Source organism: Pelobates fuscus, chromosome 3 (assembly GCF_036172605.1).
Source record: "Pelobates fuscus isolate aPelFus1 chromosome 3, aPelFus1.pri, whole genome shotgun sequence".
Lineage (NCBI taxonomy): Eukaryota > Metazoa > Chordata > Amphibia > Anura > Pelobatidae > Pelobates > Pelobates fuscus.
Window position 1 is genome coordinate 155,952,352 of NC_086319.1, and position 16,662 is coordinate 155,969,013.

The window sequence follows — 16,662 nt, forward strand, 5'->3', positions numbered from 1 at the left end:
AACAAAGTGATTTAACTCCTAAATGACAGTGAATTGAGCAGTGAAATTGCAGGGGAATGATCTATACACTAAAACGGCTTTATTTAGCTAAAGTAATTTAGGTGACTATAGTGTTCCTTTAACGGATTTTGACTCAGTGAAATGACGCTAGACGTCCTCACAATGTGCATGAGGATGTCCAGCATCAGAGAAAAGCACCAAGGCAATGTTTTCCTATGGGGAAAGCCTAAAGTGAATAAAGTTTTCATTTTTCTTTTACCCTTTAAGTATTGAAGGATACAACTTTGTATTCTTAAAACTGTCGTTTTCCTTTAAAATAGCACAGCCATTTTTCAGTTGTCTATAAACATAGAATCTTTTAGAGAAAAAAAAAATTCTGGATATGTAACAAAAGATTTTAAACTAAATTCTAACACAATCAAAACATATAAAACAAATTAGAAATTACACTGGTTTAAGTGCCGATGTTTGGCAAACTTACCAGGATATTTTAAGGGACATTATAGTCACCCTCACAACTTCATCTTAATCAGCTTAATCCTGCAATATAAAATATTGCCGTTGTGAAGGAACAGAAAAGTTTACATTGCAAGTTTAAAATGCTTAGGTGGCTGTCACTCAGATGCTCCCACCGGAATAGCCAAGTAAAACTCTGCTACTTCTATCAGACGGTCATAGAGACCACCATCTTATTGGTGCAGCACGGCATTTTGCCAAGCATAAGCACTAGCCTCCAAATGCTTTATACCCTTTGGATGGGTGGGTGGGGGGGAGGGGGGGAAACGGGCACATCCTAACCTCTAATAGTGCACTATAGCATTGGGAATACACATTTGTATTCCTAATGCTATAGTGTTCTTTTAATATATTTACTTATATATGTGTTAAAAATAGCATATATTTGTTAAATGTGAAAAAGAAAAAAGAAAAAGAAAAATCCACATCTCAGCGCCTTATTGTAGGTTCCTGTTAAAAGGACAATAGGCACCCAGACCACTTCATCTCATTCAAGTGCTGTGTCCTATTCCTTTAACCCTGCAATGTATAACACTGTAGTTTTAGAGAAACTGCAATGTTTACATTGCAGGTTTAATACTGCCTCTAGTGACTGTCTAGCAGACAGCCACTAGATACGATTCCTGCTGTTTAAACGACGCTGGACATCCTCACACTTTGCATGAGGTCATCCAGCAAAAAAACAACAGGAAAGCAGTTTTTTGCTATAGGGACGGCCTAAATTGTGCGTGGCACTTAAAGGCAGATGGATAATATAGTGTTGGGAATAGAGTTTTGGATTCCTAGCCCTATAGTGCTCCTTTTATCAAGGTCATAAGCAACTGTAATTTGCACATTGCACACAGAGATAAGGATAATTGAAACGATGCTTCTATTTCTCCTCCTCATTTGCAATTTGTGCCAGGGCTGTGCCTAGACTGAGCTGCAATGTTCTGCATTTTATTGAATCTTTAATATAAACGTATAAATATTAGACAAAATCACATGAAAAAGGTTTTTTATTTTATTAACCCTTTGTGTGCTGAAGGGGGTAAGTTTACAAGTTTGCATTCCAAAAACTATTGTTTTCCTTTACAATAGCACATTTTTCAATTGTCTATAAACAGAGAGAATAGAAATCCTGGATATGTAACAAACGATTTTCAACTAAATTCCACCACAAATGTGAAAATATTTTAATCATTGGTGTACGTTACAGAGACTTTCCTCTTTTACAGTTATTTTACCACATCTTGCCATTTTCAGTGGTGGCAAGCATCTGCTTGTACACTACAAGCTTGTAGTATCTCACTGTCCATGTGTGACAAGATCTATGGGCGGGATACAGCTGCCTCGTCTACAGATTCCGATTTTGTACACACCCAAGAATACACTGCTTCTAGTGGATTATCAGTTAGGAGCTGAAAAAGGACCATTCCAAAAGAACGAGGCAATGATGGATCGCTTTAAATGAGTATTGTCACTTCCCTAGAATATTACACCTAAACTTCATTAAGGTGATGCTCATTTTTTTTTTTTTGGTAAATATATATGAGAGTTAGCAATGGAAATCACAATACAGTTCAGCTCGGCACACAGTGCTAATGAGAACAGAAACGTTTCCAGTTTGGTTTTTTTTCACAAAAAAAGACTTAATTACAGAAATGGGTGGCATAACAAAGTTACAGTGATCCAAGATGGAAGCACCCAGTTGCAGGATGAAAAGTTGCGTATTTGCATATTTACATTTTATTTTCGAGACCACTTGAATACTAATATGCTAAACAGGATTAGTAAACAGAAAACCTGGAAAGTGACAGTACTCCTTTAAGCATGTCTAAGCACTTGCTCTAACCTAGGTACTACCATCAAAACCGTCATGGCACCTGTTAAAAATATAACGAAATCTATTACAATGCTTTGATGATTCAACTCATATCCAACCAAGCAAACATCACATATACATATATACATAAAAAAACAAAAACAAAACATTTTTACTAGCCAGAGTATGCAGTTTGCTTGGTTGGATATAATGGTTATAACATCCAATTCTAGTACTGGATTGTTTTTAAAACACCACTGACACTGCTGGATTCTTTATATTTTTGCAAACACTCACAAAAACAGAAATGTATCCACATAACAGGGACTGTTTTTTTTTTGTTTTTTTTTGCCATTTTAATATCCCTAACAACATGTCCCTCTTTGTTTGTAATTTAGAAAACGTTTGAAACAAATCTGTATTTGAGTTTTTGCTAGATTAATACATTTAATACTCCGGAAGCTTTGATAAAACATTTTTTTTTAAATGCTGAAAAATATCAGCACACACACACACACACACACACACGTTCCCTATAGAGGGCTGTTTGACACATATCTTGATTATCTGAATTAGAGAATACTAGGGATAAATTACCTTGAGCATACATTGGAACACACACACTTTATATTAATACATACAATAGTATATTTTTTCCAGGACTGAGCCACAAATTAGTTGTTTTATAGACACCTGTATATAATAACCCCAGAAGTTATATTTGTGTGTGTGTATATATATATATATATATATATATATATATATATATATATATTATATGTGTGTGTGTGTGTCAGTATATGCTGATTGCTAGCATGTCAGTTCAGACACACATGTCCATGCTGCTCAGGCAGTGCTGACTCTCCCATATGAGGAGGGCACTTCCTTCCCATTTTGGGGCAGGCGGCCCAGCGTTTGACTCCAGTGTCAGGATGAGCCGCCAGGGGGAGGGGGCGCGGAGGCCCGGGATTGGGGAGGGGGCAGGCAGCTCCCAACCCGGGGGTACCAGGCCCAAGCCTCCCTGCACTCACCCTGCCAGGCTGACTGGGATTCTGGGAATGGCAGCTCCTTCTCTGGCACTCACTGAGAACGGCTGGTCTGCTGTAGGGCGGGACCCGTGGTTTAGTCCTGGGTAATCTCTGTCCGCTCTTCCTTTGGTGGATCCTCAAGCCCAGACGGCCACCATCTTACATTGGGGGTATACTGGTCTAGCAGTTGACTGGGAGTTAGTAGTGCGCATGCGCGGGGCGGGCAGCAGGAAGAACGAGGCCATTGCTGGCGATAGGGCGCGGGGCATGTCGGGAGCTGTAGTTCTCGGCACCCTTGAGGAATGTAATTGGAGTAAAACAAAATCAGCAATTTGCACTTATCGCATGCGCCTTAGATATGATTGTTCAAAGAACCTCACAGTATAATTCTGTAAAGTATTATAAACACACATTAAAGCGGTTGTAGGGTAAATTTCCACATAGGCCCCCAATGCAAAGCATTTCGGGAATTGTAGTTCAATGTTAGTATGATGCAACAGGACCGGTGTGCTATCAGAACTACAACTCCCAGTAGTACCTTGAGTGCCCGTTATCTCTTCAGTGTGTTTTTAGATATATATATATGTTAAAAAAAAAAATATATATATATATATATATATATATATATATATATATATATATATATATATATAGTGTTTATAACAGCAAATAGCGCTTGTGTATGTGCGTGACGTTAGGGACAAGTAGAGTGTGTGTATAATCAGGGAGCAGTGTGAGAGTTTCCGGCATATCTGCGGGCAGCCCCAGTGAGGGTGGCGAGTTCCGGTTGGGAGGCTTGGTCCCAAGATGGCGGCGCCGTTGGCGGTAAATTCAGGTAAATCAAAATAAACCGATCGCGTGTTTAGGGCAGCGATACCTCTAGAGTGCGATCGGGTTAACTGAAGTAGTGATAAAGTTGTCATACAGCCGCCCTGACAGACTGCGAGCGAGCGAGAACCTTAGTAAATAACAGTACGCGCCCCCCCATGTGGCTCCCTGCATGTCACAGCAATCAGGACTCATGGAGGGCGATTACACAGCATTCATAGTGCTTAGCTACACACACTACCTTCTCGGTCACTAATGGCGGCTCCCTCTCACACGCTGCCCCCAGTAATATACTCACACAGCAATGTGCGGCGCTTTAACCCCTTAAGGACACAAGACGTCATGATTCCCTTTTATTCCAGAAGTTTGGTCCTTTAGGGGTTTAAACGCACTCAAATCTGTCGCCTTCGAACTTTCACACTAAACTGCTAATAGAAGAGTCTGTAACTGCAGGTTTTATATAATTCATGTAGAGGCCCTTGATCAATCGAGTTGTTGCATCCCAAACTGCATTCACAGAAACTACTCCAGGGTTACATGCTGTCCTCGCTGATTACATTTATAGGGACTCTCCTTGGAAGGAATGAAAGGCAGTCTAAGTACCATCAGCACTACAATGGTGGCTGTGGTTCTAACGCTAGTAGGCTATTGGCACAGCCCCTCTGAGTGCTCACATATTCATGCCCTGGTGAATTGCTTGCTGTACTGCATATGAGAACTCTACCCTTCCATACTAGCAGTATCACTTTCATCCATATTCGGATAGCAGCGATCGTCCGAGAATGTAATTTGGCACTATTTATATTTAAGTGTCAATTTTGTCCAACTTAGAAAACTATTGGTAACATTACTATATCATATTTTAGCGGTTACGTTGCAGTGTCCATTTAACCTTATTTGCTTGGTGCATAACATTTAAATACAATTTAAAATAACATTTATATTACAGCATTCCAAACAATACACCACTAAAATAACTCCCCAATCACCATAACCACTACAATTTTTAAGGTACCAGTTGTGCCATGCCACGCTCCTAGGTTAAGTAATCAAAGTGCCTATTCTTTGGTAACTTACTTGGGATCACTGCTTCCAGGAGTGCTGGAAGCTCTCTGCTATGATCTAGCCCAAGGGTGCGGGATTTGGCTCATTGGCTGAGAGTACTCAGCTGATGCCAGTGAGCCGAACCCTCACTGTTGGACTTGGCTCAGGGGAGCTAATAGAAGTTCTCTGCAGGACTTTCTGGCTCTATTTTAGGCTGTGATCAGCACCCAGCAGTTCTCAGGTAAATTGTCCAATTGGCCTGAAACCTTCAGGTCTCCACAATTTTCTGATAGTTATCAGAGAGTGCCTTATTAACATATTGCATTCAAAAAAGTACTCGTAAAGGGACTAACGAAGAATGCCTGCTCACTGATGACTTCACTCAGTAAGGAAGTGTCCTACATTGCAATTACAATAACTATTATGATGGGTTAAACGTTTCAAATTGACTAACTTTTAGAACCAGGCTTACCCTTTCTTGCTTCAGCTGTAATCACTTCTCTGGAAAACTTATTCATTATCTGCTCCCAAATTATAAACCAAGGTTATTTCTAGCACATTACTCTCCATTGCAAAAAAGAAACAGGCTGTTCACCATTCTAATATATATATGTGGAATAAACAATGCAATGTCGTGGTCTGGGTGACTATAGTGTTTGTTTTTACACAAACACACACATACATACACATATTATATATATATATATATATATATATATATATATATAAACAAAGCAAGAAATGAGAGCACTCCATGGGTTTGGTAAATCAAATTACTGTATTCAAATAGCACGCAAAAAAATCGACGTTTCGACCGTCTAGCGGTCTTTATCAAGATGCTTTATAAAGACCGCTAGACGGTCGAAACGTCGATTTTTTTTTTTTTTTTTTTTGGCGTGCTATTTGAATACAGTAATTTGATTTACCAAACCCATGGAGTGCTCTCATTTCTTGCTTTGTTTATAGTATTTTGCACAGAGAAGCACCTGGTATGTATTATTATTTGGGAAGAGTGCCAGAAATTGCATAGTATATATATATATATATATATATATATATATATATATATATATATATACACACACACACCAATAGAGAAGATGACCAGCACTCTCGGATTCCAATGGGTAATTAAAAGTTCTAAACTTTATTCATCCATCTTTAAAAATAGCTGCTCAACATTTCAGTCCACGTTTGGGACTTTCATCAGTGATGAAAGTCCCAAACGTGGACTGAAACGTTGAGCAGCTATTTTTAAAGATGGATGAATAAAGTTTAGAACTTTTAATTACCCATTGGAATCCGAGAGTGCTGGTCATCTTCTCTATTGGTATGTGTAATCCCCCCAGATTGCAAGCACACGGTTTAACTACTTTGGAGCCAGCGTGCAAGGACATTGGGGATTAATATATATATATATATATATTCCAAAATTAAGTGCACAGTGGCTTATTTTAAGATATATTACAACATAAAATACTATTTTCCTTTAAAACATAGAACTCATAACTTCAGACTAGAGTCAGCTGCAAGTTTTAATTGTTAACCCATTTTCTCCCAGTACCTTGGATACTAATTTTGACTTAAATTTGTAATGGAATGCAAAATGAATTTAGCACATTAAGCCACCTTTAGTTTTCATTTGCTTCAGCAGTGGTTGTCACCCTAGAGAGAAACACAATTCTCTGCCAGAGCTCCTATGTTTCAGCAGAGGGACTGTAAATGGTGTAACACCTTCCTTCCTCTGGTCAAGCTTTACGCCTGCACTCTCCTAGACAGAGAAGTCTGATAATTGCTCTCCAAGCTCTTTGGAAGCAGTAGTGCCCAAATGCAGATATTCTGTTGTGTTCGGGTGGCTTATATAGGAAGCTGCAAACTGGTTATTTACAAATAAAAAATAAGCAAGGTATTTGGCCATTATTATTTGTGTTTTTGTGACAAAAATAATATTTCTACTCCTATGATAATAAAAAAAACAAATTTGGGAGGGGTGGGGGGGTATAAGTGGCTGAATAAAGGACGAAGATAAGGGAAAATCTATTCAGTTTAACAGCTGGTAATTTGTCTAAGTAATTCCTACAACAGAGGTATAATAGCTGGTATTAAATCAAAAGTGTTGCCTAAAACAAGCTGTGGTATAACTATAGCAATGATACCAAGTTTGGTAGGGCTGATAGATAAATGAGGTACAATGTTGCAGTAGCTCCACTGAACTAGTCAGGTGGAGACAATGTATCTCTATAGTCTGTTACTGCAGAGAGCCTGAAGTCTATCAATAGTGTCCAGTTAAATATCCCAGTTATAAGATCACTTGACACAATGCTATCTCTAGTGCTGATAGCTAAAGTATACTACTGAGGGCTACCCAAGGGTACAAGAGCCGAGGGAGCCAAAGTATAGTATTATAATAGAATGTCACTGAAGTGTACCTCAAAATCGCATAATAATAGGAACCCAGAGAATAACCAGAGTTTAGCTAGTGCCGGTGCATAGATCCTAGGTGCCTCTTGAAATTCAATTGATCAAATGTCTGCAGTTTACAGCTACATAAAGGAGCCCCAGGGGCACCTTAGCCAGAGTACACGATCTCTAGCACTAGCTTAGGGTAAAAAAAAAAGACCATTGCTAAAAATAAAACACAGTGCCCGGTGGTTAAATCATAGAATCTTGCCGGAATGTCACTATATCGACTGTGGCAAAATAGCTAAAGTGGGTGCAGAGAACTTTAGTGCCTGCACAAGCATCTAGTCTAGATGAGCAAATCTGTGCCTTCAAGGGCACCTAAGTCAGAACATAATCTGCTACACTCACTAGAGGTGATGACAGGAATGATGTAAATAGTGATAAACATTGTCCGGTAGTTAGATAATTAGAATCCAACTGGACAATGCGTCTTAGTAGAGTACTGCATAAATAGAGGGGTCTGATAGCCCAGTCACAAATAGTCAATTGCTCAGATGTCTGCAGTTTGCAGCTACAGTTGGAGCCTCGACGAGCATTTCGGCGGTGGGTGCAAAAAGGGTCAATAGCGGATCCTGTGGGATCTTACCTAGATGGTCATGCACATGCATAATAAGGTGCCATAGTAATCTTTTGCATGTAATTTTTGATGATGCATATTTCCATCAGCTGTCGTGACCAAGTATTGGTGGGAAATGGCTGTGGACACCCTGCTTTTTTTTTTTCCTTAACCCCTTAAGGACCAAACTTCTGGAATAAAAGGGAATCATGACATGTCACACATGTCATGGGTCCTTAAGGGGTTAAAAATCATGCCTTGACAAATTAACTTTGTATCTAGGAGCCAACTAAAAAAGTTAACTTTTAATGACAAAAATAAAATGCTTAAAGGGACACTAAAGTCACCAGAACCACTACAGCTTAAAGTAGTGGTTCTGGTATGTATAGCTTGTCACTGCAAGCTTTTCAATGTAATCACATCTTTTTCAGTGTTTACATTGCTGCGTAGTAACACCTCTAGTGGCAGTCACTCGGAAGGCCACTAAAGTGCTTCCTATTTCAGTGCTGCACAGTGTGCTGCACCTACATTCCGCGTCTCCAAGCTCTGCATGGAGGTGATGAACGTTTCCATATAGATGCATCTCTATGAGGACATGCTGATTGGCACAGTATTTTTGCGTGCATGCGCAGTAACCTCCTAGTGCTTTCCTATGGGAAAGCATTGGATGAGATCCTCAAGCATTGGGGGGGAGTTGATTGCCTTTCCCAGGGGTCCAGTGGGGATGTTATCATTGGAGTTAAGTGGAGCTGCTGTCATCTTCACACTCCTCTTCCTTGCACACCGTTTAGTGATGCTTTGGCATATGTGATGTCATATTTTGGCATTACCGCATGGTGCGCGACGGAGCAGAGCAAGTAGATTACAGCTCCCTCGCTGTCTCCATTCCTTACAGCCGGCCGCCTGGCCACCTCAGAGGCAATGAGCTGACAAATATGAAGGTGCCAGGACAAATTTCTGCCACCTGGGATTTATCGAAGTTTTTACTTTGTCTCCTATATCTTTTGAATATGTTGGATTTCCAAAGAAAGTTCTATATTTGTGAAAAGCTCAAAAGTGACTGAGCCACTTCAAATGTTTATGGAAACACTGACCAGCAATCTTAATGCTAAATTGCTGTTTCATTTGATGTCCATTCTAAATATAATTGTTTATTGTAGCTCTGCATATCTCTTTTTGTTTGCAATGATTAATCAAAAGCTTATGATGAAATCTTTACTTTAGTGAACCGTTAATTTTATTCCCATTTCAGCGGCTAGCCTGTGGGGTCCATACAAAGACATCTGGCAGACTGTGGAAAGTGCGCTGTTGAAGAGACAACCTGAAGCTGCACATTTACTGGACCTGGTATTAAAGAAGTATAAACCACATTTCATCGCTCTCTTCAAAAATCCAGTATGTCTTAATTTAATCTTACTAAAATGTGTAACTGTACTGCTTGTTTAATTTCTTTATTTTACTAAATATTTGGAGAATATTCACTAAACTGAATAAATCAAAATGGCAAAGCTGAAATAGCCAAACTGTAACTATAGCTAATTTGCAAAAATATTTTCATATTGGATATTTAAAGGCACATGTATAAACTATAAACTATTTATATTAAAAAAAAAAAAAAATTCTCCCAACTGTCAGTTAATTATTCAGCATATACTCTATTCCAAAGCTTGATTACCGTAATAAAGGAGAGCAGAAGCGACCTCCCACAGGAGCTCTCCACCCATAGCCACTATGGAATATGCACTATGGAAACTTCCTAGCCAATACTGCTAGTGCTGGTTATGGAGTATAGGAATGGAGTAAAGTGATGTCACTCCGTTAGACACCAGCATGCTGAAAATGAAGCCATCACTGAGATGTTTTGTACTGCTTTGGGAAGTATCCTCAAGCTTGGCAAATCCGTGAACAGGAAAGTGGGCAGACTGGAGATTGGTGTTGCAGAAGTGTAACACTCCCCTTTGTAAGTTGAACGCTGCGGGGGTAGTGGAGGATCAGGTAAGTGATTACAGGTTCTCTTTAAGACTCAGTGTTGCTATTCAGATTTAATGCTCTGAAATTTAGTTTAGTGAATAACTATGTAAATGTCCATACTTTTTAATTATTATTTTACAGTTTTATTTAATTCAGATCAAAGCTTAATATAATTTCTGTACATACCAGTATATTATAAAAAAATCTGTATAAATGTAATAACCAGAGTGTTGTTTTAGATATCCTTTAAGTTAGTTTAAAAAAAAAAAAAAAAAAAAAAAGATACAAAAGTGAAAAAAAAAATAAAAACTATCTGAACGTTTTATAAAAGAGACCCTTTTATGGCAAATTTCTGAAGATTATGTATAAATATAGAGGATGAAACTATAAGTCATATGTTATATAGGCTGGAAAATAGAGCCAAGTCCATCAAGCTTCCAATTTGCATTGGGAAAAAATCCTTCTCGAAATACAAATTGTAGTTCGATTTCTTCATGCTGTTACCCAATGTATTAACTATTACCGTATAAGCCGAGTTTTTCAGCACATTTTTTGTGCTGAAAAACCCCAACTCGGCTTATACTCGAGTCAATAGTCTGTATTATGGCAATTTGCATTGCCATAATACAGACACGGGCTGTGGGGGCTGTCAGAGAGTTTACTTACCTCCCCTGCAGCTCCTGTCAGCTCCCTCCTCCTCTGCGCCGTCCGTTCAGCACCTCGGTCAGCTCCCAGTGTAAGTCTCGCGAGAGCCGCGGCTCTCGCGAGATTTAGAGTGTGAGCTGACAGAAGAGCTGAACTGACGGCGCGGAGGAGAAGGTAGCTGACTGGAGCTGCAGGACAGGTAAGTAAACTCTCTTCCAGCCCCCCCACTGAACTGCCAATGCTGGACCACCAGGGAAGGAGAGCCCCCCTCTCTGCCATATATCAAGCAGGGAGGGGGGATGAAAAAAATATATATTAATAATAATAATGAAATTAAATAATAATCAAAAATTATAATAATGAAATTAAATAAAAAAATAATAATAAATAATAAAAAATGTAAAAAAAAAAAAAAAAAATTGCCCACCCCCACCAAGGCTCTGCAACACTCATACACACACACACACACTGCACTCATACACACTGCACTCATACACACACACACACTGCACTCATACACACACACACACTGCACTCATACACACACACACACACTGCACTCATACACACACACACACTGCACTCATACACACACACTGCACTCATACACACACTGCATTCATTATACACACACTGTAAATAAATATTCAATTAATATATTTTTTTTAGGATCTAATTTTATTTAGAAATTTACCAGTAGCTGCTGCATTTCCCACCCTAGTCTTATACTCGAGTCAATAAGTTTTCCCAGTTTTTTTGGGTAAAATTAGGGGCCTCGGCTTATATTCGGGTCGGCTTATACTCGAGTATATACGGTATATCTTTGAATATTCAGTTTTTCCAAAAATTAGGTATTGCTCCTCTTATGTCCAAGAAAGATATCAACCAGTAAGGTCTGTAGTACATCTCTTTGAAAATGGGGTGTGCAGTTGCGCTCTAGCCCTACGTCTGAGTGGCAGCCAATAAGGTGTTTCACCCCCCAAGTTTTAAAAGTGATAATTTAAAAAGAAAAAAACAGACTCCAGACACCTAAAGCAATACAGCAAGCCGGAAGTGCCTTGAGTGTTAATTTAATAAAAGGCTTTAATTCAAGTTTCTTGTATAAACATACACATGTCCCTTTCCTTTTTCTAAAGAAAGCTTTTAACAGGAGCTTCCAACTCTCACGTCTGCGTGTGGGGAGCAAACTATATAACCTAGGTAGGTAATAAGACAATAGACAATCTAAAATGATTTTACTATTTACAGGGGGGCACTTCTGGCACCATAACCACTGTAACCCACTGTTGTAGTTTTAATGCTTGGACTGCTCCTTTAAAGGAACATTCAGTGCACCATAACAACCTAATCTTAATGGACTTGTGATGGTGCGTGGAGGTCACGGGGCGCCAGCTTGCCTTCAGGGGTTGTAATTATTGGTGAACGGTGTAAATCCAAATTCCTCAGTTCGACACCTGTCGGCTCTGCCTCTTCACTTCCTTTCAGTCTGAGACTTTCATCAAGAAGCCTCAGACCAGGGTGCTGCTGAGAGCATCAGCTGACAAGCCTATCAGTGGCACCCCTGACCTAGACTTCCTGATTGCAGCCTCAAACTGAAAGATAGTGAAGAAGCAAAGCTGACCAGTGTCAATCTAAAAACGATATGTATAGACATTTTTAGTAAATGAGTTGGTCACAATTTGCACATTTACTAGGCACTGCTCATCTTACATGGTTCTCTTTTAAACAACTAAACTAAGCAATATGAAGCTGTATTCTTTTTCTGGGGTATGCCAACGTTTAATACTATTTTTTTTTATTCTCATTGTAGCCAAAGAGCGCCCAGCAGCATGAAAAGATTAAGAAAGCCAGCACAGAAGGCATTGCCATTAAAGGGCAGCAGGGCACCAGGCCGCTCCCTGAGCAGCTCATTGCGGAGTCTTTTATCCTTAGTGATTTGTTCAACATCGGAGAGGTAGCAGCTGTGGAGCTACTGCTTGCAGGTAATAAACATGTGATATTCAAAGGGAGAAAAAAAAAATAAGAGAAGCATCTCATGTAATTAATATGCTTTTCCATTTTACTTGGCTTGGAAGTGGAACACAAACGTTTTTTTTTTTTTGTTTTTTTTTGGGGAAATAGATATCGAGGTGAACAGTGGCTTGTTTTTTGTTTGTTTTTTCACACTAGTCTGTAATCTTACAGCCTGTCCCTGACACATTGTCTTAAGCATTTTCTTGAAATACATATGTATCTGTTGTTTTTGAAGCCTGTAGTAAAACTATCAGACTTTTATGTATTAGTCGAGGGCCGCAATGGAAATAACTTATTTACAACATGAACACTAATTATGTTTACAGAAAAATCTGTTGTAAAATGGAGCAATCATCAGGAACATCCCATTTGTTTCCATGCTGATCTCTCGACTTTTAGTAGTCCCAGAATTGCTGTTTGTTCGGAACTCCCACTGTGTACAAATCTTAACAGGTAGTATTATTATTTTTAAGGTGAACACCAGCAGCCTCGTTTTCCAGGTCTGACACGAGGTTTAGTAGCAGTTCTTCTTTACTGGGATGGAAAGAGATGTATTGCAAATTCCTTGCGCACTATAATCCAATCACGGAGAGGCAAGACCTTTACAATGGAACTCAGGTACTGTTGTTGTTTATCTCATTATATATACATATATATCCCGAGTTAGGGCTTTGATTGTGATTGTTAAACCCTATAGCCAAGTTTTGTATTGCATAGCGGTTGTTTGCAAGCCATTCTTTCATTGATTTTTGAACAGAATATAGAAAACTGTCTGCTAAAGTTTTCTTCCTTTTGTCACTCTTTGTTGTTTTCAGTCCAGAGCTAGTGTCCATGGCAACCCGCTTCTCTGATGAATTGATGGAGAATGGACTGACTCATAAAATCCTCGACCTGGTTTCTCAAATTGATGTTAACAATGAGTTTGAGAAGCTGCAGAAGGACCGAGGCCTGGGCAATGAGAAACATCGCAAAGAGGCAAGACAGCAGGGGTGTGGGGGAGACTTTCTACACGGAGGAAAAATGTTGGTTTAAACATCAACATGCATGTTCTGCACATTTTTTCCCATGTATGGTGTTGGTCCAGGAGGCTAATTCTCTGTGCCAGTACATGAGCTTGTTGAGCTCTGTTGTTGGTAGTACAATATCATCTATGTATACATTGTGTTGGTGAAATACTGGGAAACATGTAGATGTGATATTATTCCTAATCGGCACTGCATGCCACCACTTTGAGTGCTACTTGTGCCCATTTTCTAAAATGACAGACTTTTGCTTTCACCCTGTGTGTTTTTATTTATTTATTTAATTTCTATATGTTTGCATAGTTCAGGGCTTGACAAATTTGCTTGGAATCTAGGAGCCAGCAAAAAAAGTTAGGAGACAGGTTTTTCAATGTCAAAAAAACAATTGTTAAAGGGAAACTATAGTCACCAGAACCACTACAGGCTAATGTAGTTGTTCTTGTGTCTATAATTTGTCCCTGCACACTTTTCAATGTAAACCCTGCCTTTTCAGAGAAAAGGCAGTATTTACATTGCTGCCTTGTAACACTTCTAGTGACCGTCACTCAGACGGCCTCTGGAGTGCATCCTATAGCGTTTCCAACCCCCGCATTAATGCATCTCTATGAGGAGATGCATATTGGCGCAACATGACGTTTTGCCACATATGCGCAATAGCCTCCCAATGCTTTCCTATGGGAAAGCATTGGATTGGCTGAGATCATCAAGATTGATGATCACAGTCATGGAGGCAGGGCCAGCCGCGGTGAGATCAGTGCAGCGTGGGGAAAAAAGTGAGTAAAAACCTCTTTCCCATGTGATTGGAGGGGGACCAGTCATCTAAACACACCACCTTCCACCCCACCCCTGGGCTTCAGTAATCGAAACCTTGAATTTGCGCTATATGTCTGTTCAGGCGTAAATCACCTTTAATATTATGTGCACCCACACTTATCTATAATTTTGTTTAGGAGAAATAGGGCTTTCATGTCACATCAAATATTTGTATATTAAACATAATTTAATGTGAATAAAATATAAAAAAAATGAGAAATTAAGAATTTTGTTTTGCTTGGCATTTTAACTGTAAATGTCACAATACTGTTAGGTGTTACTGCAATAAAGTACACATATTTGTATTCAGGGATGTCTCATGACTAAAACAGTCCCCCCAATGTACAGGTTTTATGGTGTTGTGGAAAGTTACAGGGTCAAATATAGCACATTAAATTTTTCAGTTTATATACATTGACATTTGCCAGACTGGTTATGTTGCCTTTGAGACCAAATGGTAGCTCAGGAATGAAAATTATCCCCATGATGGCATACCATTTGCAAAAGTAGACAACCCAAGGTCACAAACACTGGCCAAAGTTAGCGTTCATATTTGTTGTATGTGAAAAATGCAAAAAACTAAATTGAACGCTAATTTTGTCCAGTGTTTGTGACTAAGTTACTACTAAAAAAGACTGGACATTTACCCCAATACCTTGGGTTGTTTGCTTTTGCAAATGGTATGCCATCAGGGAGGTAATTCTCATTTCTGGGTTACCATACGGTCTCAAAGGCAACATAACCAATCTGGCGAATTGCAATGTGAATAAACTGAAAAATTTAACATGCTATATTTGACCCTGTAACTTCCCAAAATACCATAAAACCTGTACATAGGGGGTTCTGTTTTATACGTGAGACTTTGCTGAACACAAATATTAGTGTTTCAAAATAGTAAAACGTATCACAAGAATTCCATTATTTTTTTATTTTTTTTTAAACCTTTATTTTATTTAAAAAAAATGTTTTATTATGTTTATTAACATCATTTTAAGTGTAATTTCATAGTAATATATACATTATTAAAATACACTTTTATTAATGATGTGGGTGGGGGCGCGGGCGGATCTGGCAAAGGGCGACTGCCTGAGCAAACAGACCCCCAGGATTGCGACTGCCTGCATGGGAACGGCGGGGACGTTCTATTCTGTCCGCCAACGTTTAGGCCTTAAGGGGTTAAAGGAAACACTCAAATATTCTAATATATGTTTGCTTTTATTTTAAATAATAAATAATATGTCCGTTTAAGACAGATTTATTTTTAAATCTAGTATGTGATATGTTCTGACTTTCTTTTCTCTCCAGGTTTCTGACATGATAAAAGAGTGTCGTCAGTCTCTTGCTGAAAGCCTCTTTGTTTGGACCTGCCAGTCTCCACTTTCCAAAGATGATACACTGCTTTTGATTATGCACCTGGAGAAAGTCACAGTGGAAGCTGATGGCGCATTGGACAGTGTAAACCTAACCCTTTTAATGGCTCTTCTATACTGTTTAGATGTTGGGTTTTTGGAACAAGCGACCGATGACCGAGCAGGTAATACTTCTCTCTCATCAGTAGATTGAGATAATGTCCATTTTTTTGTTTCTTTTTTCAATTAACACACACAAATATTGTGATGACCCGAAGTCCACTTTCTTTCAGAGCTTGCTCCTATTTTTTGTGAATAAGCAAAGCTTTGATCTTGTAAGATCTGTTACTTGACTTTATTCAGGAAAACCATGAGTAAAGCGAAGTGTCTGGTGTACAATTGAACTGTTGCTACCTGTAAACTTATTCTTCGTAGGTGATTATAGTGCTCAGCACTCCTATCAAACACAATAGCAGCACCCTAATCTCTTTTATTTCTCTTTAATAGGTATAGGCTTTGTTCAAAGCTTGTTTTGTTGTACATGTAAAAAAATTATTCTAAACATAAAACCAACCCATATGATGTTGTGGGCAATAGATCTTACGTAGAC

At 38.9% G+C, this 16,662-nt stretch overlaps 2 protein-coding genes across 10 annotated transcripts in view; one reads left to right on the forward strand and one right to left on the reverse strand.

The window, feature by feature from the left end:
- Nucleotides 1-3,512, reverse strand: part of CNOT4 (CCR4-NOT transcription complex subunit 4) — a 103,254-nt gene extending 99,742 nt beyond the window's left edge. For all 7 annotated transcript variants that reach the window (XM_063447566.1, XM_063447563.1, XM_063447560.1 and 4 more), the window contains exon 1: nt 3,352-3,512. The gene's annotated coding sequence lies outside the window, so the exon portion shown is untranslated. The remainder of the gene's footprint in view (nt 1-3,351) is intronic.
- Nucleotides 3,513-4,111: 599 nt separating this feature from the next.
- NUP205 (nucleoporin 205) overlaps nt 4,112-16,662 on the forward strand; it is a 74,930-nt gene continuing 62,379 nt past the window's right edge. For all 3 annotated transcript variants that reach the window (XM_063447556.1, XM_063447557.1, XM_063447558.1), the window contains exons 1-6: nt 4,112-4,183; nt 9,492-9,634; nt 12,666-12,837; nt 13,342-13,486; nt 13,684-13,843; nt 16,009-16,237. In XM_063447556.1, coding sequence (XP_063303626.1) covers nt 4,156-4,183; nt 9,492-9,634; nt 12,666-12,837; nt 13,342-13,486; nt 13,684-13,843; nt 16,009-16,237 — 877 coding nt within the window. In that variant the 5' untranslated portion in view covers nt 4,112-4,155. The remainder of the gene's footprint in view (nt 4,184-9,491; nt 9,635-12,665; nt 12,838-13,341; nt 13,487-13,683; nt 13,844-16,008; nt 16,238-16,662) is intronic.